The 23,702-nt window shown below is 57.0% G+C and overlaps 2 protein-coding genes across 6 annotated transcripts in view; one reads left to right on the top strand and one right to left on the bottom strand.

The window, feature by feature from the left end:
- Positions 1–6,368, bottom strand: part of ESPN (espin) — a 31,650-nt gene extending 25,282 nt beyond the window's left edge. For all 5 annotated transcript variants that reach the window (XM_042950931.1, XM_042950932.1, XM_042950930.1 and 2 more), the window contains exons 1-2: positions 5,982–6,368; positions 2,876–3,069 (exon numbers count right to left, since the gene is read on the bottom strand). In XM_042950931.1, the coding sequence (XP_042806865.1) occupies positions 2,876–3,069; positions 5,982–6,275 (488 nt within the window). In that variant the 5' untranslated portion in view covers positions 6,276–6,368. The remainder of the gene's footprint in view (positions 1–2,875; positions 3,070–5,981) is intronic.
- Positions 6,369–12,084: 5,716 nt separating this feature from the next.
- Positions 12,085–13,036, top strand: HES2 (hes family bHLH transcription factor 2). The gene is made up of 4 exons (XM_042949576.1): positions 12,085–12,152; positions 12,241–12,336; positions 12,601–12,700; positions 12,786–13,036. Exons 1-4 carry the CDS (start codon positions 12,108–12,110, stop codon positions 13,034–13,036), a joined length of 492 nt encoding a protein of 163 aa, XP_042805510.1. The 5' UTR covers positions 12,085–12,107.
- Positions 13,037–23,702: the final 10,666 nt, after the last annotated feature.

The raw sequence follows: 23,702 nt of genomic DNA, 5'->3' as shown, positions 1-23,702 counted from the left end.
GGAGATACTTGCAAGGAGGTGGAATTGATGCAATTCTTTGGACAGACTGACTTTCCAGTTTGCTACGTCTGGCAGAGCATGGGGCCCCAAAGGAAGGAAGAGCCCAGAGCCCCGCCACCCTCCACTATTCTCCCCAGCCTCAAAACTCAAGCCCAAGGGTCCGAGCTGAGCCTGGCGCTCCTCTCCAGCTGCACAGACCCCAGGTGAGCAGATGGTTGAGGCCAAGCAAGCATGAGGTAGTTCCTGGGCCCCAGCACCCCGCTGGCAAGGTGGTCAGGAGCTCTGAGGTGACATATTGTCTGCCCCGACCGGAGGCCTGGATAGCTGGTTCCCCTCTACCAACCACTAGTGCTCCTGGCCAGGAGGGTCGGTGCTCCTGGCCATCGCCCTCAGACCCAGTTCCTGCCAGCCTCCATGCTGCCAGCTTAGGGACCCTCCTTCTGCGGGGAGGATCCCCACGGGAAAACAGCCCCAGAGGCCACTGTAGCAATTCCTTCACCTCTGGGAAGAATTCGCCCGATGGATTGGGATACCCTGGAAGAGAGGCAGGTGGGCGCGGGGTGTCCCTGCAATCTGAAGCCTTTTCTAACACCGTAAGGTGCAGCCTGGCTCTAGCAAGGCCTCCCCCGAGGCTGTCCAGCCCGCCCGCTTCCCCGCAGCTCGGCACGGCCATGGCCCGCTGCTGCCCACAGCCTCCTTGGGCGGGATCGAGTTTCTCACTGGTAGGTCTGGGAGCCCTTCCTCCCTCACCAACCGCCAGGGAGAGCTGAGCCCTTGTGAATAATTCACTGTGCTTCACAGCGGGCCCGGGAGGCTCACGAGAGTGAAAAGCGTGGAGTCACAGCCTCCACAGCCAGGCTGCCAGGGTCCCGGGTTAAGCCCTGTGGCCTGGGGGACAGCCTGGGCCTCTGCCCTCTCCATGCCCCGCCTTGGAGAGCAGGAGTCTCTACCCCGGAGATAGGAGTCTAAATGGGCACTGACCTCCAACCCCCAGCAGGCCTCCCAATTCCCAGCCGCCCCCTCCCGCCTGAGGCAAGCACATAAAAGCATTTTCTTATCAGCCAGGTCACACGCTGCTGCAGGGAACGGGAACGGACCCAAGTCCTCTGACGGCCTCTGTGAGATTTGTAGAGGCCTCTGAGGGGCTGATGGCTCATCAGCCCAGGCCACCTGGCCTCCAAGTTGGCCCCAGGACCCAATCACAGCCAGCATCTGGCATGGCCTGGGAGGGGTCAGCGTTCCCAAGGCCCGGAGGCCACGATGGTGCTCCATGGCCTGGCCAGTCTTCCCGAGGCTGGGATCGCAGCCCATGGAGGGCTCCAGCTCATCCCAGGCCCCAGGCTTTTCGGTGAGGAGGGGTTCAGGGGCCAGCCTGGGGCTCCACCTCTACCCCTCCCGCCCACGTCCCTCACCAGCGCTGCCAGGGCTGGGCTTGGAGCCCTCTCTCAGTTTACACCATTTGGGCTAAGTTGGCATTGCCATTAGCCTGGCTTTTGGGGGCCCATTACGTGTGCTGAGGGAGGCTTATGGGTGCAGAAGGGTGGCCACGGCCCACTCGTCCCCTTCTAGGGCCTCAGCGTCCTCTGTGTCACGTGACAGGGTGGAACAGAAGTGTCGCGACCAGGTCCCCCAGGGGTATTGCTGATGGTGCCAGGTGGGGAGCACTCGAGGGTCTCTGGGGCCCTCCTCTAAATCCCAAGGACTCTGATGTGACCCAAGCCTTAGCTTGTCCAGAGCAGAGAATTCATGCCGAAGTGACACCAGGCGGCCTCTGGCAGGGACGGCGGTGGGAAGTCCCGGCCCGTGCACCTGCTGGGCTCCCACCCACCAAACCAGGCCATGCCTGCTTAGCAAGGCGACTGCAGGCTGAGCTGGGGGTCTTAGGACTGCCCAATGTCACCCCGATGGGGCCAGCCTGCCATGGGGCCATGGGTCCGGGCAGCCCTCCTGCCTCCTCTCTGGCAGCCAGCCACCCTGCAGGCTCCCTCGGGTGTGGAACCAGTGGTAAGGATCGACCCTCTGACTTCAGGGCTGCTCTCCTCCTGAGACTCGGTCCTCTGTCACTGCTTACACCACAGGCACCCACTTGGACTGACAAAGGCCACTGATCAGAGCCCCCATTTGTCAGGTCCCTGGGGCCACTGTTGTCCCACTCTCCTGAGACAATCCTCTAGGACCCCTGCTTCCCTCCAGATCCACCTAATACTGGCTCCCTCCCTTCCCCCAGGGACCTCCCAGGACTCCCCTGCTCTGCACTGAGCCCCATTCTTCCTCATGCTCCCACCCCACCCTGGGGAGCTCCCAGCTCACTGCTCAGCAGCTCTCTCAGAACTGCCACTCAGGCTGAGGACCCTGGGAGGATTGGGGGCCCCACCTCCCATGGTGGTGGGAATGGGCTGAGGGGCCACAGGAAGTGACAGGTTGCTCTGTGGACGGCCTAATCAGGGGGCAGGAGGAGGCTCCTCCTCCTTCTTGAGTAGGGGTCTAGGAAGCTCTCCCACATCTTCACCCCTGCCCCCATCCCCCCATTAGAATAGTCTCGCAAACTGGCACAGGCCAGAGCTCAAGAGAGCCACACGCGTAGGCTCCCTGGAGAGGAGCATGTGACCTTGGCCCACGTGCCCAGCCCCCCAGGGGCAGCTGTGCTGGGGGACACCTGCTTGCAAAGCTCTGGGGCAAGTGGCTGTGGGCGGCCCGCCAGGAAGGGAAACATTGCAGCCTGGGTAGGAGCTGTCTCCGGCCTGGCCCTCTAGCCACTGGAGTGGCCCAGAAGCGGTCACTCCCCTGGAAAGCTGGAGGGGCAGATTCCAGGCAGTCCCTGGAGGCCTCGCCCACCCGCAGCACCCAGAAGACGGGCGAGGAGGGTTGTCCTTACTCAGGATAGTGCCCGATGAGGAGCCTCAGGGAGGGGAAGTCTCCTTTGGCGGCAGCATAGTGGATGGCCAGGGCGCCTGTGTCTGTGGTCGCGGTGGCCTCCCCACCGCCATGGCGCAGGAGCCATTCCACCAACTCGGGGTGGCCGAAGCGGGCGGCCAGGTGCAGGACTGTGGCACCAGAATTGTCTCTGTCCTGTGGGAGAAGAGCGCATTAGTCCCGACGCCTTGTCCTGCCCCACATCCCGCCGGCCACAGGGGCCGTTCTGTCCTCGGGCACCTAACCGGCCCCAGTTCATTAGTGGCACCCATCCGTGCCGGGCTTCCTGAGGCTGCAGGTCACGGCTGGGAACTGCTTGCATATAGTAGACTTTGAGGACGTAGCACTCTCGTCCTCCCTGCCGGAGAAACTGTCCCCCAGATGCTCTGGGGACACCTGAAGGAGTGAGCAAGCATGGCTGGGGCAGGAAGGGTGGGCTGTTGGGGTTCTACCAAGTTAGCATCAGGACTGTGGGGGGCAGCCCCTGCATCTAACCCTTGGTCCCTCCATTTCCCTCTCCCCAAGTGTCACATGAGAAAAGGCCTCCAGCTTGGTGTACCTTCAATACCCCAACATCAGTGCAGAGAACTGTCCCTCCCGGCCCCCCAGCAGACTCCCTGCTCCTGGCCCAGGGAACAGGCTGTGTTCTTGCTCTATGGAGGAGGAAGCTTCTGGGTACCGGTGGCAGGGCCTGGACAGTCAGCCAACAGTGGTAGGTGTGGGCTCGAGGCAGCCCCTGGGAGGGGCTTGGGTAGGACACCTTCCCGGGCACCCCCAAGGGGGCAGGCTGATGATCACGGCCCGGAAGTACTAAATGTGTCATCCATGAACACCCAGGTGTGTGCGTCTCTGTGGCGGGAGGGGGTTGGCAGGTGCCGCTGATGTTCACCTGGGCTGGAGGAGGAGAATCACAGAGAACCCAGAAGTCTGGACTCAAAGGCCGGCGAGTTTGGGAGCGTGGGCACTGGTTCGAGAACAGCATGAGCTCCCGGCACCAAGCACGTGGGATGATGGAGAAGCAGGCAGGGAGGGGGTGCAGAAGCAGTGAGAGGTGGGCATGGTTTACTAGGATCAAGGAAGGGAAGCCCCTCTGCCCAGAGAGAGGCCCTGTGGGGACAGGTGTGTCCAAGGAGGCTTGAGGAAGGTGAATCTCAGAGGCTCTTATAAAACAGGCACAAGGAAAAGAGGGCACAGAGGGGACAGGGGCCACCACCAGTAAGTCACCAGTCAGCTTCTGGGGGTGGCTGTGGGGCTAGGAAGGAGGCAGGAGGAAGGTGAGGGGGACCAGGCGGCACAGAGGCGGCTGAGCACAACACTGAGAGCCCTCTGTGTGCTGGACCACCCAGGCAGGGGCTGAAGATTGCTTCAGTCTGTCCCCCTGAGCCCGGACCTCTGCATGGGGAAGGGTGGGGGTGGACAGTAAGGAGAGAGCCCTGGTCTATGGGCTCTGGCCTGTCCCCAAGCCTCCAACAGCTGCTTAGGCCCCAGGAGCCTCATGTACTGCGGCCCGCACCCTAAAGCTGCTTATCTCTCTGGGCTGAGGAGGGCCAGGGATCGAGGTCATCCTCCCCCCCGCCCCCCTTCCATCCTCAGCACCCAAGCTGGCTGGGGCTCGAGGGAGGGAGACTTGATAAGCCAGGCACAAGGCCACTTGTTCCTCTACCTCCTCTGCAGTGGCCAGGGAGGCTTCCGGCCAAGGCTGGACCCTGGGATGAGGGAAGCGTACCACCTCCCAAAAGAGTGGGTGTGGACCATGTGCCAGGAAGTCCTGATAACAGAGCCAGCCAGCAGATAAGCAATCCGTCCATCTCCCAGGAAGGGTAGGAAGGGGGGTCTTGCCATCCTGAAGTTGGGGGGGGGGGGTTGGTCATCCTTAGGGCACAACCAGCCAGCTCTGGGCCACCCCTGCCTTCTCTCCTTCTACATTCAGTTAACCCAGTGGTCTTGCTAAGTGGGAAATTAGTTCTGGGTCCTCTCTCCAGTGGCTTTTCCCCACAGCTAGAATATCATCCAAATTCCTAGCCCCGGCCTATGGTGGCTTCTCCCAGCACCCTCCCCTGCCCCCCATGCCCCAAACATGCCCTCCTCCTGGCTGTTTCTGCAACAGGATAAGAATGTGTGTGCCTGAGGGCTTTGCACTCCTTGTTCCTTGCACTTAGAACTCTCTGATCGGCACCTGCTCACCTCCTTCTCATCATCCAGGACTCCCTGCAGAGGCCACTCACTCCTAGCCACCTCGCCCAAGCAGCTAGCTCCCTGACACCCCACTGCATGGCCCATTGCCCCAATGGACTGGCAGTTCCAGGAGATCAGGAGCGTGTCTGAATCCCCAAGCCCGGTACCTGCTGGATGCTCTAATGCCAGCAGGAGCGAAATGCAGAGATACACTTAGGGCCGGGAGCTGCCTCCTCCTCCAGCCCAGGAGGGGCCAGGCTTATATCCGCCTGAGGGCCACTGAGTGAGACCAACCAGGTGGGGTCTTGGGGCAGGAAGACTCAGGCTGGGCTGGAGAAGCAACTCGAAGCTGGAAGGGAGGAAGGCGCTGGTGTCCCAGGGTCAGCTAAGGCCCTGGGGAGGCCCCATTTACCACGCCCATCACCCCTCCCCCACGCCCTGGCCTTGGGGACACCTGCATCTCTGCCTGGGGTGGCCTGCGGGGGGGTGGCCCTTTGCCCACCCTCTTCCAGACCTGCTCCCAGGAGACCTGGGCTTCTGATTCCGTGCCCCACCTACACTCCAGGACTCCCCTGGATCAGTGCTTTGCTCTCCTCCCCATCCTCCCCAGCCCTGTCCCAGATTATATACTGGCCCAGGTAAGCCCAATTCCCTCTGGCTCCCCATTACCCAGTGCTCTTCTAGGCAGTGGCCCTAGCTTGCCGGGGCGTCTTCCCGGCGCGCTCTCCATCTGGGGAGCCCATCCCACCCCAAGCCCTTTGGAAGGAGCTCGGGAGCAAGCTCAGTCGGTAGGTGCCCAATCTCACCCACCCTGGAGCCAAGGCGGCTCTGCGCCAGAGCTCCCCCCCTGGGGAGGAAGCCCCCAGGGCGCCCAGGGAGCCGCGCGGACCCACCTGCACTCCGCAGCCGCCCTGCGAGAGCAGCCACTGCAGGCAGGCGAGGTGGCCGGTGGCGGCGGCGTCGTGGGCCGGCGTGGCTCCGTTGCGCGCGCGGGCCGTGGCGGGCAGGGCGGCCTCCTCCACCAGGAAGCGCAGGCAGTGCAGCTTGCCCGCGCGGGCAGCGTGGTGCACCGGCAGCGCGTCCAGCGGGTCCCGCTGCGAGGGTCTCAGCTGGCCGGCGGCGTGCAGGGACCTCAGCACTTCAAGTTCGCCCTGCCGCGCCGCCTGCAGCGCCAGCGCCAGGGCCATGGTGCCGCCCGCGGCGCCGCGACCCGCTCAGCGCGTTCCCCCGGACGCCATGCACCTGTCCTGCCCGCGGCGCGGCCGTCGGGGCCCTGCGGCTCCGGGGGGCGCGGAGCGGCTGCCGGCCGGGTCTCGGCCCGCACTGCCTCGCCCGCTCCGCTCCGCCTCCGCCGCCGCGGCGCTCTGGGGCTGCGGGGCCCCCCGCGGGCGCCCGGCGTGAGGCTGGGGCCCGCCCCCCCGCGCCGCCTCGCCCCGCCTCCGCCGCGCCGCCCCGCGGGCTGGCGACAAAGGCCAGTGCGCCCGGGGACTTCTCTCCTGATTTGGCTCACGTATAAATAGAGACCCCCGGAGGGCGGCCAAACTGGGTTCGAATCTGAGAGCCGTCCAGGCGCTGGCGAACAGAGCCCCCAAACGAATTAATTCATCAACCCAGTGCCCACTACCTGCTGTTCCAAGCGCTGGAGACACAAGCCAGCAAATAATTACCACCATTCCAGAGAGTGACGAGTGTCGCCAGCACGGAAATATGGGGTTAGAGAGCGAGTTGTAGGGGCTACGTGGGTGGTCAGGGAAAGGTCCGTCTGAAGAGGTATGGTGGGCTGGGTTTTGAATGATAAGAAGGGGCATTCCAGGCAGGGATGGCTGCCAGGGCAAAGATCCTGCAGCGGGAACAGGCCATACGAGTCCTTGGGGGGCTCTGGGTCTGTTTCAAAGTGGGTGCAACAGGTGCTGGGCCCTCCAGGCCCCAAGAATTGTCCTCAGAGCCTCCTGGAGGCAGAAGAAAGAAGAGGAAGGGGCACGAATGCCCGGTACATTCAGGTTTCTGGGTCTGGAGGCTGTGGGCTTAGCCCCCAGAGCCTGTGTCTGTGGTGTGTGTCGGGGGGGGGGGGGGGGACGGGTGGTCAACAGTGAGCTTGGGGGCCTGGGGCTGCCAAATAGGGAGAAAGGAAAGTAGGAATGCAAGGGCTGGGGGCAGTGGGGAGATCAGCAGAGCAGTCACCTGGGGAGCAGGGCCAGGACACTTCCCCGAGGGCTCAGGAAAGTTCCAGGAGGCAGGGGGGCAGAACACACGTGTGCCAAACCAGCCTGCCTGCATAGCCGGAAGCCTTTCGTGGGAGCTGGAGGGAGGCGTAGCCCCCTGGACAGGAGGACAAGCTGCCAGAAGGCGGGGGCCGCATAGTTGTGGGAGCGCAGTCAGCACGTCTTGTGAAGTTGAAACAGCCTGTGCCCTTCTTTTCCCAGCCCTCCCCCCCACCCCCTCCCCCTCCCCCACCCCCCACTGGAGCCCTGTGAGGGTTTGCTTCACCCAGCACCTAGCTAGGACCAGCTCAGGGATGCCCCGAGCTGCAGACATGCCGTAGAATGAACCTGCTTCCAGGAACAGTGGGAGTCCTCGTGTGGGACTCTGGGGCTGACACCTGGTGGCGCTGTGCACCATTACCTGCAGGGCTCCGAGGTGCCACGGGAAACCAGAGCTGCTGGGCCTGAATGGCCTGGTGGGTTTCCACTCGTTTCCAAACGGCCAGGACGACCTCACTCCCTCCATGGGACCTGCGACAACTGGGGCCTGGGACCCCTACCCAGTGGTTTGCAGACAAGGGGAGGGAGGGAGGAGTCTTCTCCTGGCATCCTCGGTGCTTCAGCTGACTCGATGCCCACTAGAGCTGCCTTTCTCTAGCACACCCAGTGGCAGGCACACCGTGGGGCCTGCAAGTGGCAGGGGGTGCTGTGAAGAGAGAGAGCTAAAACGGCTGGTCTTTGGGGCCCCCCGCCCCGAACCTCCTCCGTGACTAAAAATCCCTACCGTTCATGTTCTTCACTCCCAAGGTGGCTCCCCTGGTGCTGAACACCCTCGCGTCTCACACGAGGTTTTGTCATTTGGGGGCCAGATGGGGGTGACGTGCTGTCGCCATGGCAGCAAGGCAGAGGACACACCCTGAGCCTCTCTCACCGTGGACAGGGACAGCTCCATAAAGGTCGCCTGTGAGCAGCCGTCCTCGCTGGCCCTCTCCTCTGACCCCTCTCAGAACACCGCCCAAACTCAGGCTGAGGCCCAGGCCTTCCCTGTCCTTTCCGGGCTCCACTAGGTCCTGCCCGGCAGCCCCAGGGAGCCCACGCCAACAGGAACACATTTGTGGAAGCCCTTCTGCTTCCCAGGCACTACGCTAAGCTCCGCCCATGCATGTGAACTTTAACACAGAGACATTGATAGTTAGAAGGGACGAATCTTACCCTCAAATTGGTTTTAACATAAACGCATCAGAACAGAGATGCACTCGCCCCCACAGGTCTTTGGCTCCCTCCAGCGCAGGGCTCAGTTACACTGCTTTCAGGCACCACCGGTCCCTCTTCTGCGCAAGAGAAGTTCAAGTTCCTCCCTGTTACCCAGCAGCTGGAGGGGACAGAGTATGACAGACTCTGGAATGCCGCCTGCCTGAGCCCCACCTATTCTCTAAGCTTCAGGGAAACTGGCAAGTGCATTTTCTGAAAACGCTGGAGGGAGTTATGTGACATTCCTTTGCTTAACAAGCAAAACAAAAGCGATGGGTTTGGGGAGTTGATGCCCCAGCAGGATCTTGCAAGGGGCTGGGGGTCTTCCTTGGGAATTGGGGGGCACCGACAAAGCGCCAGGCACGGAAGACCACCTCAGAACCTCTGCTCAGAAGTTGAGGAGGCAGAGGGGGGCCAAGCCAGCCAGAGAGCGGGGTCCCTCCCTGGTTGCCTTAGGATTGTCTCTGGTCTCCAGGCCCCAGAGAGGCCTCCCTCCTTGGTCACAGGTGAGGGAATGAGCTGCAGCTACAAGTTCTCATTCTGGAAGGTGCTGTTAAAAGCCAGTCGGGGAGCCTCCGAACAGACCTATAGCTCCCACTGCTGTGATGCTGGGAGAGTTCTGTGGGGAGAGCCCGCCAGGAACTTCCTTGGTAGAGATGGCCAAGCTGATCAAATGCTTGGGTTTGGGCATTTGGGTCCAGAAAACGTTCTGAGGCTGCCTTCTTAACAGCAGGATCTGCTTTGGGTGATAACAGGTGGAGGCATATATTTACCTGTGATGGGGTTCTCCTTCCCTTTTTATTTTTTTAAAGCAATTTGGTAGGGATTCTTTAATGTTTATTTATTTATGGGGGGGGGGGCAGGCAGAGAGGGAGGGAGACACAGAATCTCAAGAAGCCTCTGCACCGTGAGTGCGGAGCCCGATGTGGGGCTCCAGCTCACTAACCATGAGATCACGACCTGAGCCAAAAGCAACAGTCGGACGCTCCAATGACTGACCACCCAGGCGCCCCTGTTCTTCCCTTTTTTTTTTAAATATTTTTTAACATTTATTTATTTTTGAGACAGAGAGAGACAGAGCATGAACGGAGGAGGGGCAGAGAGAGAGGGAGACACAGAATCGGAAGCAGGCTCCAGGCTCTGAGCCATCAGCCCAGAGCCCGACGTGGGGCTCGAACTTGCGGACCGTGAGATCGTGACCTGAGCTGAAGTCGGACGCTTAGCCAACTGAGCCACGCAGGCGCCCCATGTTCTTCCCTTTTTAATTTCAGATGAATTTTCACTTAATTTCCCTATTTTGTGGTTTGAGCTGCACGTGTAGTGTGCCCATCTTGTGCACCCCATGGTTTTTGTGGGCCACACTTTGTTTGGCAGACAGGATGGGTGATATAAATGGCCACGGTGAAAGGTGGTCATTTTACCTTCACCTATATACCTAATCTCCACAGCGACACTTATGAGAGAGGTACAATCACTATCCCCATTTTACAGCTAGGGAAACTGAGGCACCAGGAGATTATTGTTGTTTTTTCTTTTTTATGTATCTTGCCTGGGGTAACACAAATGCTCAGAGCACCTCCACTGTGCCCTCCAGATGTCAGCTCCCTCCCCACCAGGAGGCTTTTTCTCATCCCCCTTCTGGGCTCAGGCCAATCACCCACCCTGTTCACACCTCTCCCCCAGCCCAAGGGCAGGGAGCCAGGGCAGAGTGTGACCCCACTGTACCCTCCCCTAAAGCCTGCACCCCCATACTCTGCCTACTCAGTTGTCTTACCTGTTCCCCTGGTCATAAATAACTCCTGGCTCTAGGTAACCAGCGAAATCTCCAGAATCCTTTGGTTGAAGGGAACGGCGGGCCAACCTGGCCAAAGTCCATCACAGCAATGGGAGAATGGAGAAAAAAACCTTAAAATCTGGAGTAGCTGAAAAGGGAGTTTGCTCCCCCACCTTCAGTCTTCCAGTGGTGATCCACAGGCATGGAGGGGGGTGTTCTAGGAGCAATCTTCCTACTCTGTCCCCCCAGGAGCTACTATCAGGGTCTGTCAGCAAAGATACAAATGTTGGGGTGGGGTGGGCTCGTGGGCACAGAGCTGAGTCAGGCAGTGTGTGTGTGGAGGGGTGTGTGGGGGGGGGTGGGACACGTGAGGCGTCAGCGATGATGCCAGGAGGACAGGGGCTCAGGCATTCCCAGGCCTTGCTGGGAATTTTGTTCTCATAATTACGACTGCTATGGAGGTTAATGGAGGGGGGGCTAACAGGTGCTTGGCACACAGCACGTGGTCCATGAACGGTGACCAGTTGGTCCTTTGAGTGTCACAGATGAGGATGGGTGACCTGAGCTCCCCGGTCACCCCGACTGCTCCAGGCCCCTTCCTGATAGCCAAGTCGGTCTTCTCAGGCCCTGCTGGGGGGGGGGGGGGGGGATGGGCGGGGGGACTTGGAGCGAGCAGCGGGGGGTAGGGGACAGAGATGGGGTTTGGGCAGCGAGGGAGGACATCCGTCTAGTACCCTGGACAGCGCCTGTCGGTCCAGCCCGGGCGTACCTCTTCTTGGCCCTTGGTCTGTGGGTCTCGCCCCCCACTCGCCCACAGGTCGGCCGGCAGTCCCAGTCCGCAAGGCTGTCCGTTGCCCCGCCAGCCGGCTGGGGGAGGGCAGCCCCGAGCAGATGGGCGGGGGACGCCCAGCCAGTTTGGCACAGCAACGGCCACGCGGCGCGGAGGCGGGCCCGGCGGACCGCTGGGGCCGAGGCGGACAGCGGGCAGGGGGCACCCAGGACCGCCCCGCCCCGCTCGTCACGTGAACTCCGACCGTCCCGCGGGTAGGAACACGCCGCTGGAGCCAATTGAAATGAAAACGAGCCCAGGGCTCCTGGATTGCCTCGTCTTCTCCGGGCCTCAGTTTACCCATCCAAATCCGAGCACGGGAGAACCCAATGATCCCTAAGTTGGTGAGCCGTTGGAAGATTCTGTGAGGTCGTTAGAGCCAGGGCAGGCCTCCAGCGACCGGCCAGTTCCCAGAGGCTAGGGCCCGAGCAAGCTGACACTTTACTCTGGGCCTCGGTTTCCCCTTCCAGCTCAGCCCTTCAGTCGGCAGAGCTACTCGTGGGGGGAGTCCCTCCCCTTGTTTCGAAACCTACGTGGGAACTCCTGCCGCCGCTAGGTCCCCCGCCCCGGCCTGGGGCGGGGCTCACAGGAGGTGCTGGGCGCGAATGAAGGAGCAAGCTCAGGACCGCGAAGGTTCCGATGGCGCCCACATACCCCCTGCAGGTGCTCGGGTGCGCCCCCCGCCCGCGACCGCGCCGCAGATGGGATGCGAAGGCCGCACGAGGGCAGCACCTTGGGGGGCTCTGCAGTCACCCGCTCGCCCCTACCCTGCGAAGGAACAAAGACGGGAGGTGGGACCCCTGGCCGCCAGACTCCTTGGGGCGGGGCGGGGCGGGGCGGGGCGGGCGACACCGCCTCCTTAAAGCCGGGCGGCGGGCTCGGTGCGCCACCCTCCCGGGACTGCCCCCGCTGCGCGCTGCTCTTTTCCTCCCGGCTCGGTCTGCGCGCCGCTTCTCCGCAGAGCATGGGGCTGCCTCGGAGGGCGGGGGACCCGGCGGAGCTGCGCAAGGTAGGGGGGCTGGGGACTGAGGGCTGGGCGGCCGGGGCGGGGACCTTGATGCGACCCGCCTGACCTCGGCCTGGGCGCCCGTCCGCAGAGCCTGAAGCCGCTGCTGGAGAAGCGCCGCCGCGCGCGCATCAACGCGAGCCTGAGGCAACTCAAGGGGCTCATCCTGCCGCTGCTGGGCAGGGAGGTGGGTGCCGGGGCTCTCGGGGGCCGGGGGTGGGGACTCCCGGGGCGCAGAGCGAGGAGGGCGGGTGGGCCGAGGGGCCCTTGTCCCCGGAGCCGGCGAGGGGCCTCCGCGCGGCGCCCGAGGCCGAGCCCGAGCGTGGCTGGCGCCGAGGGGCCGACCCACCCCCGGCCACGCGCGCCCCACACCCCGGCGCTCACGGCAGTCGGCCGGAGATGTGTCTCGTTTGTCCGTGTCTCTGCCCCTCTCCCTCGTGGCCGGGCGCAGAGCTCCCACTGCTCGAAGCTGGAGAAGGCGGACATCCTGGAGATGACCGTGCGCTTCCTGCAGGAGCTGCCCGCGTCCTCCGGGCCCGCGGCAGCGCCCGGTGAGTGACCCCTCCGCCCCGCCCCGCCCCGCCGCAGCCCTGCCCCACGCCCCACCGCGTGCCTCACGCCTCTCTCCGTCCGCAGCGCCCTCCGACAGCTACGGTGAGGGCTACCGCGCCTGCCTGGCGCGTCTGGCCTGTGTGCTGCCCGCCTGCCGCGTCCTGGAGCCCGCCGTGAGCGCTCGCCTGCTGGAGCACCTGCGGCGGAGGGCGGCCGGCACCACCCCCGACGGGGGGCGCGCTGGGGACTCCTGCGGCCCTCCCGCGCCTTCCCCGCCGGCCGCGCCTGCGCCCGCGCCCCCTGAACCTCCCCGCGGCCTCTGGAGGCCCTGGTAGCCCCCTAGCCAGTCCCCGGACCCTGCTGGCTGCAAGAGACCTGGGGCGCTGGGCAGACAGAGGAAACCCGTGGGGCCAGCTGCCGTTCCCGTCACGAGGTAGCAGCCCAGCATCCACAGGCCGGAACCTGGATGTTTGGGATCTGTGTGGCGACTGAAGGCCATGCGGGCTCAGCTTAAGGCAATCAGTGGAGCAGCCCAGCCTCACCCCAACTTGGGTGCGTCTAGGTGGAGGCGAAGGGGGCAGGTGGCTGCAGAGGGAGGAAGGAGCCCCCCACTGCAGCGACTGGAGGTGGGCCCTGGTACTGGGCCAGCCATGCTTGGGCAGCTGGCACCAGCCCAAAGACTGGGCCAGGAGCTCACGTCTATTCTGACTGGTCACTGCCCTCCCAGTTGGGCCTGGCTCCTTAACAGCTCAGCTTTGGAACCTCTGGACACACAATAGCAATGGCCTGAGGGGCTCTACGGGCGGCAGCCATCACCTCTGCTCCTGGGCTCTCCTGTCCCATGCTTTCAGTTATAGGGACCGGGTGCAGCCAAGGCTCTGTGTTGCTGGGGTTGGGGGCATTGTAACAGGGCCTTGGACTTACTTGGACTTACTTCCCCAGCGTTAAGTTACCTCTAGGGGGTCTTGGGGTGTGAGGAAGGGGTGGGATAAGGAGGGTGCCCTGTGGCCTCAAGGAAGCTTGTCGCTTGGAGGGCCTGGGCCCAGCAGAGTCCATGCCAATGTGAGGTGAGCAGGGCCTGTGTGTCACCCAGAGCGGCAGAAATTCAGGGGATAAGAACAAATAAAGGAGCAGGGAAACACCTTTCCTCATTTTCTCTTGCAAACTGCTCCCTGCTACTCCTTAGGACAAGTTACTGGAAGCAACTTGTTCTTCGGGCTTCTTTTCCCTCTGCATGGAAACAAGGGGAGCCTGAGAAGACTCAGGGAGGGGACTGCGGTCCCCAGTCCTGCGTGCCCAGGAGGGGGGGTGCAGCTGCAGCCTGCTGGGCATGTTCCTGTTTTACGAGGATTCACTGGGCATTCGAGGGAGGTTGGCAGTCCTCCCGGCCATCCCCAGTCCAACATCCCGAGCAAGGGACCAGGGCACTAGGGACAAGAGGAGCTGACTTGGCAGGCATGTTAACTAAGTCCAACTATGTCACAAATCCATGGTGGCCTGGGCACTGATTTGGGTGGGACGCTGTGGGCATTTTCGGAGGAGTCAGTGTTAAGACAACAGGTGAGGGGCGCCTGGGTGGCTCAGTCAGTTGAGTGTCCGACTTCGGCTCAGGCCATCATCTCACCATCTGTGGGTTCGAGCCCCGCATCAGACTCTGTGCTGACAGCTCAGAGCCTGGAGCCTGCTTTGGATTCTGTGTCTTCCTCTCTCCCTCTCTCTGCACCTCCCCCACTTGTGCTCTCTCTCTCAAAAATAAAAACATTAAAAAAATTTTTTTTAATTAAAAAAAAGACAACAGGTGCGCCCCCAGCCAGAAGTGTTGTCCTGCCACCTGTCAGGCCCAGCTGGCTAGACTGTAAGTTCCTAGAGGGCAGGGCGAGGGCTGAGTGCGCCTCTGTGACCCCCAGGAACTCAGCACGTGGTGGCTGCCTAATAAACATCGCGAGCTAACGAACAGGCAGTGTGACTGGACCCCAGCTGTACGGAGTCCTTTTGCCCCGACTCCCACCCCTAGTCCCTAATGTCACTTTGCATATCGGCTCCACCAAAACTTGTGCGTCCGGGGACAAACGTGGGGGAGGGTGGGGAGAACGGAAAGAGCAGTTTCTGCTGGTTTTCCCTGTTCCTGAGAATGTAAGCCTGTTTTCCCGAGTCTCCAGGAGCAGGTGGATAAGGAGGGGCAGCCCACACCCACCACATGATGTCAGGTTTCCTCCTTGGGTTGAGGACTCTGCGCTGGGTGCACACTGAGCAGGGTCCTTGTTCCCAATACGTAATATCTTTTGACACAGGTTTGAAGACAGTAAGAACTGGCCGACCAGAGGCCCCTTTCCCTCTTTGGGTCATATTTGCCACTTCTCGCTTCTGAGCCCCACCTGGGTCCTCAACCCTGTGACTCCCGTTGACTTGACGCCAATCAAGCTATAAGACAAGCAGCCGGGAAGGAGGGGAGTGTAGACAGGCCTGTGACTCATGGGATCAGGCGTTCCGGGGAGCCTGGACCGGGTGGCTACCCCGGCCCTGGCAAGGAGCTGAGGCGTGCCCAGGCAGGTGAGGTTCTGGGCCTGCAGTGAGAAGCCGGTTTCCCAGTCGGAATAGGCAACAGCTGCCCACAAGTTCTCAGCTGGTCCTCTGAACTGGGCTTGTTGAAACAGGGATGATACCAGCCTCCTCCACAGGACCCCCTCAGGCTCCTCCCCAGGTGTTCCTAAAGGTGAACGAAGGGCAGTGCAGCCTTTTTCTACGTGGGGGAGGCTGCCTCACTCAGAGGGGCATTTAATGATCTTTAACAAGGCCCACATCGTGTCCGGTGACCAGCACTTATGATGTCCTCTCTGCTATGATCCCATGACTGAATCTAACTGTCTGGTTATCACGCTTGGTTGGACAAAAGTCTCCTGTGTCTCTCATAAACAAGTGGGTGAAATGATCCAATGGCCCAAGGATAACCAGAGCACTGAGCTGTCTGGGAAACTCGGGCCAAACCCCACACATCCCCCCTCCCCGGCACCAGTTACTTTGGAGAGGTCAAATCTCATTTCCATGAGGGAGGATAAAGAGCACGTTGCCAAGGAGGGATCCTCTAATAAACATTTACAAATTGCTCTGCTCTGCCTGTGAAGCCCAGACTCTGCCAATGAGTCTCCCACTGGTTTATCTGTAACAGGATCAGAATGAACATAGCCTGCGGGGAATGTCTGGAAAAAATCTACGGCTCCGCAGAACCTCCCCCGCCCCATGCTTTGGGGTGACCACTCTGGAGACAGCAGCAAGACAGAGGGGGGCTTCCCCATCATGGGCAACTATCTCCTATTTGAAACATCCATATGTGGCCATATTTTAAAAAATTTTTAATGTTTATTTATTTTTGAGAGAGGGAGAGACAGAGAGAGAGGGAGGCACAGAATCCAAAGCAGGCTCCAGGCTCTGAGCTGTCAGCACAGAGCCCGACTAGGGGCTTGAACTCATAGACTGAGAGATCCTGACCTGAGTTGAAGTCGGAGGCTTAACCAACTGAGCCATGCAGGAGTCCCTTTATGTGGATATATATATATATATATATATATATATATATATATATATATATATATATATATATATATGTATATTTATATTTAATATAATTTATTGTCAAATTGGTTTCCATACAACACCCAGTGCTCTTCCCAACAAGTGCCCTCCTCCCTGCCCATCACCCACTTTCCCCTCTCCCCCACCCCCATCTACCCTTAGTTTGTTCTCAGTCCTCAAGAGTCTCTTATGATTTGCCTCCCTCCCTCTCTGTAACTTTTTTTCTCCCTTTCCCTCCCCCATGGTCTTTGTTAAGTTTCTCAGGATCCACATATGAGTGAAAGCATATGGTATCTGTCTTTCTCTGCCTGGCTTATTTCACTTAGCATAATACCCTCCAGTTCCATCCACGTTGTTGCAAATTATGTGGCCTTTTTAAAAAAACAAAACAAAACATACTAGGTTGCTATAGACATCCCAGAAAAGAACTAACCCAGCCAATGGTGTTTTTTCCCTTGGTTTTACTTCTGGCCTGGCCGCTTACCAGTGTGGCTGTGTCTCTGGGGTACTGACTGCATATGTGTGTGTGTGTGTGTGTGTGTGTGTGTGTGTGTGTGCATGTGTATCCCTCTGCACAGCCAAGTGACCGCCCTGCAGGGAGCTGCCAGGGCATGTGATGTGCGGGAGAAGGCTGCCACCCACTGAGAGTTCCCAGTGAGCAACCAGTTTCGCTCTGGGTTTTGAGAGGCCCTGGCAAAGCCCCAGGCACTTTCAGCGGCGTGAGAAAGGCACTTAGTGGGCACACCCAGTGTACAGGTGGTGTCTTGTCACCTGAGATCCACTGGGGGGCAGTAGGGAGCAGGGGCCCCAGGGGCTGGTCACAGCTTTGTGAGGCTGGGTTCCCTGGTGAAGGAAGGAGATTCCCAGCCGAGTATGTGCTCACTGCTCGTTCTGTTGCGGAGGGTGGGCCCAGACCACCTGCCTTGGTGCTTGGCATACTACGAGCCTCAGGGAGAATGGGACCAAGTTATTAAAGAACACAGAGCCATTCTAGACCTCAGAAATCAGAGGCAGACCTAGGTTTTGTGGGGCTACATTCCAATATAAAATTGTAAATACAGACTCAGTATGAAAATACTCAGTGAAAAAATAAATCACATCAGACGAGTGGCGCTTGCAGACTGATGTCTATGCTTTTGGTTTCTCTTCAAGCAATTTGTCAGGCACACTTCCACAGAAAACCTCCCTGGTGACAACCCAGGCCTTTCCTCCGTTCCAGAACATTCTACTAGGTTATGCCCTTCCTTGGGAGCAGATCCAAGCTTGAGCTTCATCAGCTTCCTGCTAAATCCAGAGTAGACACTCCATGGTCAAATGTAAGAGTCCAGAATGCTCAATGACAATAACACGGTAAATGTCTTCCATTCACTGCATCCATTCATTATGGGCTATTATGTTACAAGCTATATATTTACACGAACATTTACAGTATTTACGGCATTTTTTTTTCCTTTACACCTTTCTGGGAAGCTTGTGAAATGCAGATTTCCAGCTCCCGCGTCCAGGGGTTCGGATGCCCTGTGTCTGAGTCAACAGCCTCGCACCATACACACCCGAGGCCAGGTTAGTCTGCTCGGGCAAAGACACCGCGTCTGAGGACTGTGGGTTCCCGGGGCTGGGGGGAAGGACAGAAGACGGAGTTAGTGTTCGGTGGAGACAGAGCTCCAGGATTGCAAGATGAAGCGAGTCCCGGGGACGGATGGTGATGCTGGTTGGCTAATAACGTGAATGTGCTTCCATGCCACTGGACCGCACACTTAAAGACGGTGAAGAGGGTGAATTTTCTGGGTATTTTACCACCAAAAACAAGAATGAAAAGAAACGGTATCTGAAACTGGGGCTGCCCCTTGATTGAGTTTGCAGAAGATCTGTCCGGTTCTCATAGGAAGTAGACTGGTTAAATTAAGCTGTGATAAACACGGCACCTGGCTGGCTCAGTCCATAAAGCTCATGGCTCTTGATCTCAGGGTTGTGAGTTTGAACCTCGCATGGGGCATCCTGGAGATGACTGAAATTAAGCTATGATGCACACTTTAGGCCTTTTAAGAGTGGCATCAATGTTTGCCACTTTGGGAATCTACACTGTTTTGATTTACTAGCCTATCCTGCTTGGGGGCAGAGCTTTGCACTTTTTTTCTTTTCTTTCCTTTTTTTTTAACCATTTTTAAAAATTGAGGTATAATTGACCTACCGTGTTCTGTTAGTTTCAGGTGCACAATACACTGATTCAAAAATTCTATACGTTATACAGTGTTCCCCATGATAAGCGGACTCTTAATCCCCTTTCTCTCACATCCCCCACCCACCTCCCCTCTGGCGATCACCGGTTTATTCTCTGTATTTAAGAGTGTGTGTTTTTTTTTTTTGTCTCTTTTATTCTTTGTTTATTCATTTATTTTGTTTTTAAGTTATTTTTAATGTTTATTTATTTTTGAAAGAGAGAGAGAGAGAGAGAGAGAGAGAGAGAGAGAGAGAGAGACAAAGCGTGAGCAAAGGAGGGGCAGAGAGAGGGAGACACAGAATTCGAAGCAGGCTCCGGGCTCCGAGCTGTCAGCACAGAGCCCGACGCGGGGCTCGAACTCACGAACCTCGAGATTATGACCTGAGCCGAAGTCGGACGCTTAACTGATTGACTGACCCACCCAGGTGTGCCTCATTTGTTTTGTTTTTTTTAGATTCTACATTATGAGTGAAATCATATTTGTCTTTCTCTGAGTGACTTATTTTGCTTAGCATGATACCTTCTCGGTCCACCCATGTTGTCACCAATGGCAAGATCTCATTCTTTCTTATGGCTGAATAATATTCCATTTATATATATATATGTGATATATCTCACATCTCCTTTATCCTTCTTTGTCGTCTTTATCTATGGGCACTTGGGTTGCTTCCTTATCTTTGCTATTGCAAATAATGCTGTGATAAACATAGGGGTGCCTATATCTTTTCAAATTAGAGTTTTGTTTTCTTTGGGTAGATCCCAGTAATGGAATCACTGGGTCATAATTCTATTTTTAATTTTTTGAGGAACCTCCGTACTCGTTTCCGCAGTGGCTGCACCAGTTTGCGTTCCCACTAACGGGGCAAGAAGGTTCCTTTCTCTCCACATCCTCACCGACACCTGTTGTTTCTGGGGTTGTTGATTTTAGCCGATCTGACAGGTGTGGGGTGATGCCTCGTCGTTTTGATTTGCATTTCCCTGCTGATGAGTGATGTTGAGCATCTTTTCATGCATCTGTGGTCTTCTTTGGATAGATAGCTATTCATGTCTTCTGCCCATTTTAATCGAATTATTTGGCCTTTTGGTGTTGAGTTGTATAAGTTCTTTGTATATTTTGGATATTAATCCCTTATCACATATGCTGTTTGCAAATACCTTTTCCCATCTAGTACGTTTCCGAGTCGTTTTGTTAATGGTTTCCTTAACCGAGCAAAAGCTTTTTATTTTGATGTAATCCCAAGAGTTTAATTTTGCTTTTGTTTCCCTTGCCTGAGGAGAATGTCGAGAAAGATGTTACGACTGATGTCAGAGAGATTACTGCTTGTGTTTTCTTCAAGGAATTTTATGGTTTTAAGTGTCACATGTAGGTCTTTAATCCGTTGTGAGTTTATGTGTGTGTGCGGTGAGAAAGTGGTCCAGTCTCATTTTTTTCATGTGGCCGTCCAATTTTCTCAGAGGTTTGCACTTAAAAAAAAATAATTAAAGGGATGCCTGGGTGGCTCAGTCAGTTAGGCGTCCAACTTCAGCTGAGGTCACGATCTCGAGGTTCCCGAAATCAAGACTAGCATTGGGCTCCTTGCTGACAGTGCAGAGCCTGCTTGGGATTCTCTCTCTCCTCTCTGACCCTCCCCCACTTGTGCGTGCTCTCTCTCTCAAATAAACTTAAAAAAAAAGGAAGAAAGGGGGCGCGGGGTGACTCAGTCAGTTGAGCGTCTGCATTACCCTCAGGTCATGACCTCGCGGTTAGTGAGTTCGAGCCCCGCATTGGGCTCTGTGCTGACAGCTCGGAGCCTGGAGCCTGCTTTGGATTCTGTGTCTCCCTCTCTCTCTCTCTCTCTGTCCCTCCTCTGCTCACTCTCTGTGTGTCTCTCTCTCAAAAGTAAATAAACATTTAAAAAATTTAAAAAAGAAAGAATTCGTTAGTAACTTAATGATAAGTTTAGTAACTTATTAGTATACATACTGTTAACAGATGCTAACTATCCTTCGATTCCAAAATTAACACCCTACTTAAGAAAATGATGTGAGCGCACACACACACACACAGACACACACACACCGTAGTGCTTCACTTCTAAACAAAGAATTGTGTGGGAGGGGTTTAAATTAAGGGACAGATATTTTCCCACTATGCTTTCATTCATCTTTTTTTTTTTTTAATGTTTATTTATTTTTGAGAGAGAGAGAGAACACGAGCAGGGGAGGGGAGAGAGACAGGGAGAAACAGGCTCCAGGCTCTGAGCTGTCAGCCCAGAGCCCAACGTGGGGCTTGAACCCACGAACCACGAGATCATGACCTGAGCGAAGTTGGACGTTCAACCTACAGAGCCACCGAGGCCCCCCAGTCTTGGTTGTCTCTGTTTCAGGTTTTTCTTTAGTTCCAGCTTAAAAGCATACTCTGCTGAGTCCTTCACTTTCCCAATCTCGTTAATATGACTTTGTCAAGTTTGGCTCAGGCACAGAGGATGCTATAATGTGTATATAGTTGTGCAAACAAAACCACAGTGACTAACTGTCCCGTGTCTCACCATTCTATAACCATTAAATAAACTTAAATTAAAAAAAAGAATATAGAATGCCGTTTATCACGTTTGTCACTTTGATTTTGTTTGCAGCAGGGGAGGGGCAGAGAGAGAGAGGGAGGGAGAATCCCAAGCAGGCTCCACTGTCAGCGAATTCACGTGCCCGATGTGGGGCTCGATCCCACGAACCGTGAGATCCTGGCCTGAGCTGAAACCAAGAGTCATATGCTTAAGTGACTGAGCCACCCAGATGCCCCTCATCATTCTATATTCTTTCTTTATTTTAATGTGTATTTAGTTTTGAGAGAGACAGCGTGTGAGCAGGGGAGGGGCAGAGAGAGGGGGGAACAGAGGATCTGAAGTGGGTTCCGTGCTGACAGCAACGAGCCCGATTTGGGGTTCAAACTCATGAACCGAGAGATCACGACACGAGCCGAAGTCGGACAATCAACTGACTGAGCCACCTAGGCGCCCCTCACCATTCTATATTCTCCTAACCCACACATCATAATACTGCTCCCTCCTAGATTAGAGGTAATTTCCTAAAGCCCAGGAAGTTTCTGATTGAGAGGTTTACACCTGACCTTCCCCTCTATGATAGGTCTTACCCTACAGACCACAGAATTAATGTGGGGGTGGTCCCAAATATCAAGTTTCTGTATTCCAGTTATACTTTGGGGGACCAGAGAAATGACACATGTGTGAAATGTTCACACATGTGTGAAATGTTCACACGCTCGGTGGACCCACTGTGAGCCCGACAGGACCAGGAAGGGCTCCATTAATGACCTGGCCCCCGTCACTCACGTTCCCATTCGAAGAGGGTATGTGACGACACTTTGGATCTTCAAGGATCCTTATGAACTTGGACTCTGTGTCCAATGGCCCAGGAAACGTTCACACATGCTACCTCCCCTAGGGCACAGTTAGCCACGTAAGGGCCATTGGTTCTTGGGGGGAAATCCAGGAGGAATCAGTATTATATACATTTACTTCGTGTTGCAAAGTCCTGGGGGCCCAGCCTTCCTTCAGTCGGTGGGTTCCACGCCCAAAAATTGTCTCAGGTAATGGAAGACAGGCAAGGAATCATTGCTTTTTATTGGGGCCGATGCCACAGGCCCCGGTAAGCATTCTTTATTTCCTCTAACTATACAGACGGAGCCACGCCCATGTTGGGACGCTGGGACGCTGTTTTCATGGCCATCACAACTCTCTGTGGCCCAGGCCTCCCTGGTGGCCACCTTGTCTCTGCCACTCAGTACAATCATCCCGAGCTCCCGGCTTCTGACGGTTAAGCGCTGCCATCTGGCCTCTCCTGTTTTGGAGTCCATCATCCTGGGATGACAGTGGTCCTGCTCCTGAAACGGCGTCTTCTGCTGTTGCCCGCTGCTCTGCCTCTTCGTGACGCAGGTGCACCTTTGCTGTGCCTTCCTTACGAACGTGTGTCCTCCGGGTACTCCCAAGTAGCCTTCTCATCTGGGGGCTTGTCCAGCCTTACATGGCACGTCCGTGGTAGCAGGGCCCCTCCTCTGAGCCTTTCAGGCGCGGCCGGCCTCCCTTAGAGTGGGCCATCACCTCGTCATGCCACCGAGAGCCACCTTAGCCACGTGACCGCACCATCTCAAGGGGTAAATGCCCGTGTGATACAGCCAGTGTCCTGGGATGATGCTCCCAAAGCAATACACGCTCCCTTAACCAACTCTATTTTCCAACTCTTCGAGCAACCTCCGAATCCGGTCCTGTGTGTTCTCTCCAGGACCTGTAGCTCCTTGGGGGTGTGTGGTCCCTGTCCTCTGTCACCAGGTCCAGCACAGCCCAGCTAGGCTCTGTAATAACTTTAAAATTTTTTTTTCAACGTTTTTTATGAACGGGGGAGGGGCAGAGAGAGAGGGAGACACAGAATCGGAAACAGGCTCCAGGCTCCGAGCCATCAGCCCAGAGCCTGACGCGGGGCTCGAACTCACGGACCGCGAGATCGTGACCTGGCTGAAGTCGGACGCTTAACCGACTGCGCCATCCAGGCGCCCCTGTAATAACTTAATCCTAGTTATTAACCTCATGGCCAGGCGGGGAGGCGGGCCGGGTCCTGAGGGGCTCCCGTCCTGCAGTGGTGAGGCCAGTTCCACCCTCCATCATTTCTAGTCCCCCCTCCCCCATATGACTTTACTTCCTGATATATCACTCTGCTCAGGGCATTTCTTTTCAGTAGTAAACTATTTGGAGTGGGGTCAGTAAAAATAGACTAAAAATTCACATCTATCTGGAACCTCAGAATGTGACCTTATTTGGAAATAGGATCTTTGCTGATGGAATTAATCGAAGACGATGTCATACTGGATTAAGGTGGGCTCTACATCCAAACATTGCTAGGGGTGCCTGGGTGGCTCAGTCGGTTGAGCTTCTGGTCATGATCTCACAGCTCAAGAGTTCGAGCCCCGCATTGGGCTCTGTGCTGACAGCCCAGAGCCTGAAGCCTACTTTGGATTCCGTATCTCCCTCTCTCTGCCCCTCTACTGCTTGTGCTCTCTCTGTCTCTGTCTCTCTCTTTCTCTCTCTCGAAATAAATAAACATTAAAAAAAATTTAAATCCAAGGATCGGTGCCCTTATGAGAAGAGGAGAGGACAGGGGCGCCTGCGTGGCTCAGCTGTTTAAGTGTCCAACTCTTGATCTCAGCTCAGGTCTTGATC

Source organism: Panthera leo, chromosome C1 (assembly GCF_018350215.1).
Source record: "Panthera leo isolate Ple1 chromosome C1, P.leo_Ple1_pat1.1, whole genome shotgun sequence".
NCBI classification, from domain to species: Eukaryota; Metazoa; Chordata; class Mammalia; order Carnivora; family Felidae; genus Panthera; species Panthera leo.
This window is presented reverse-complemented; position numbering and strand designations above follow the sequence as displayed.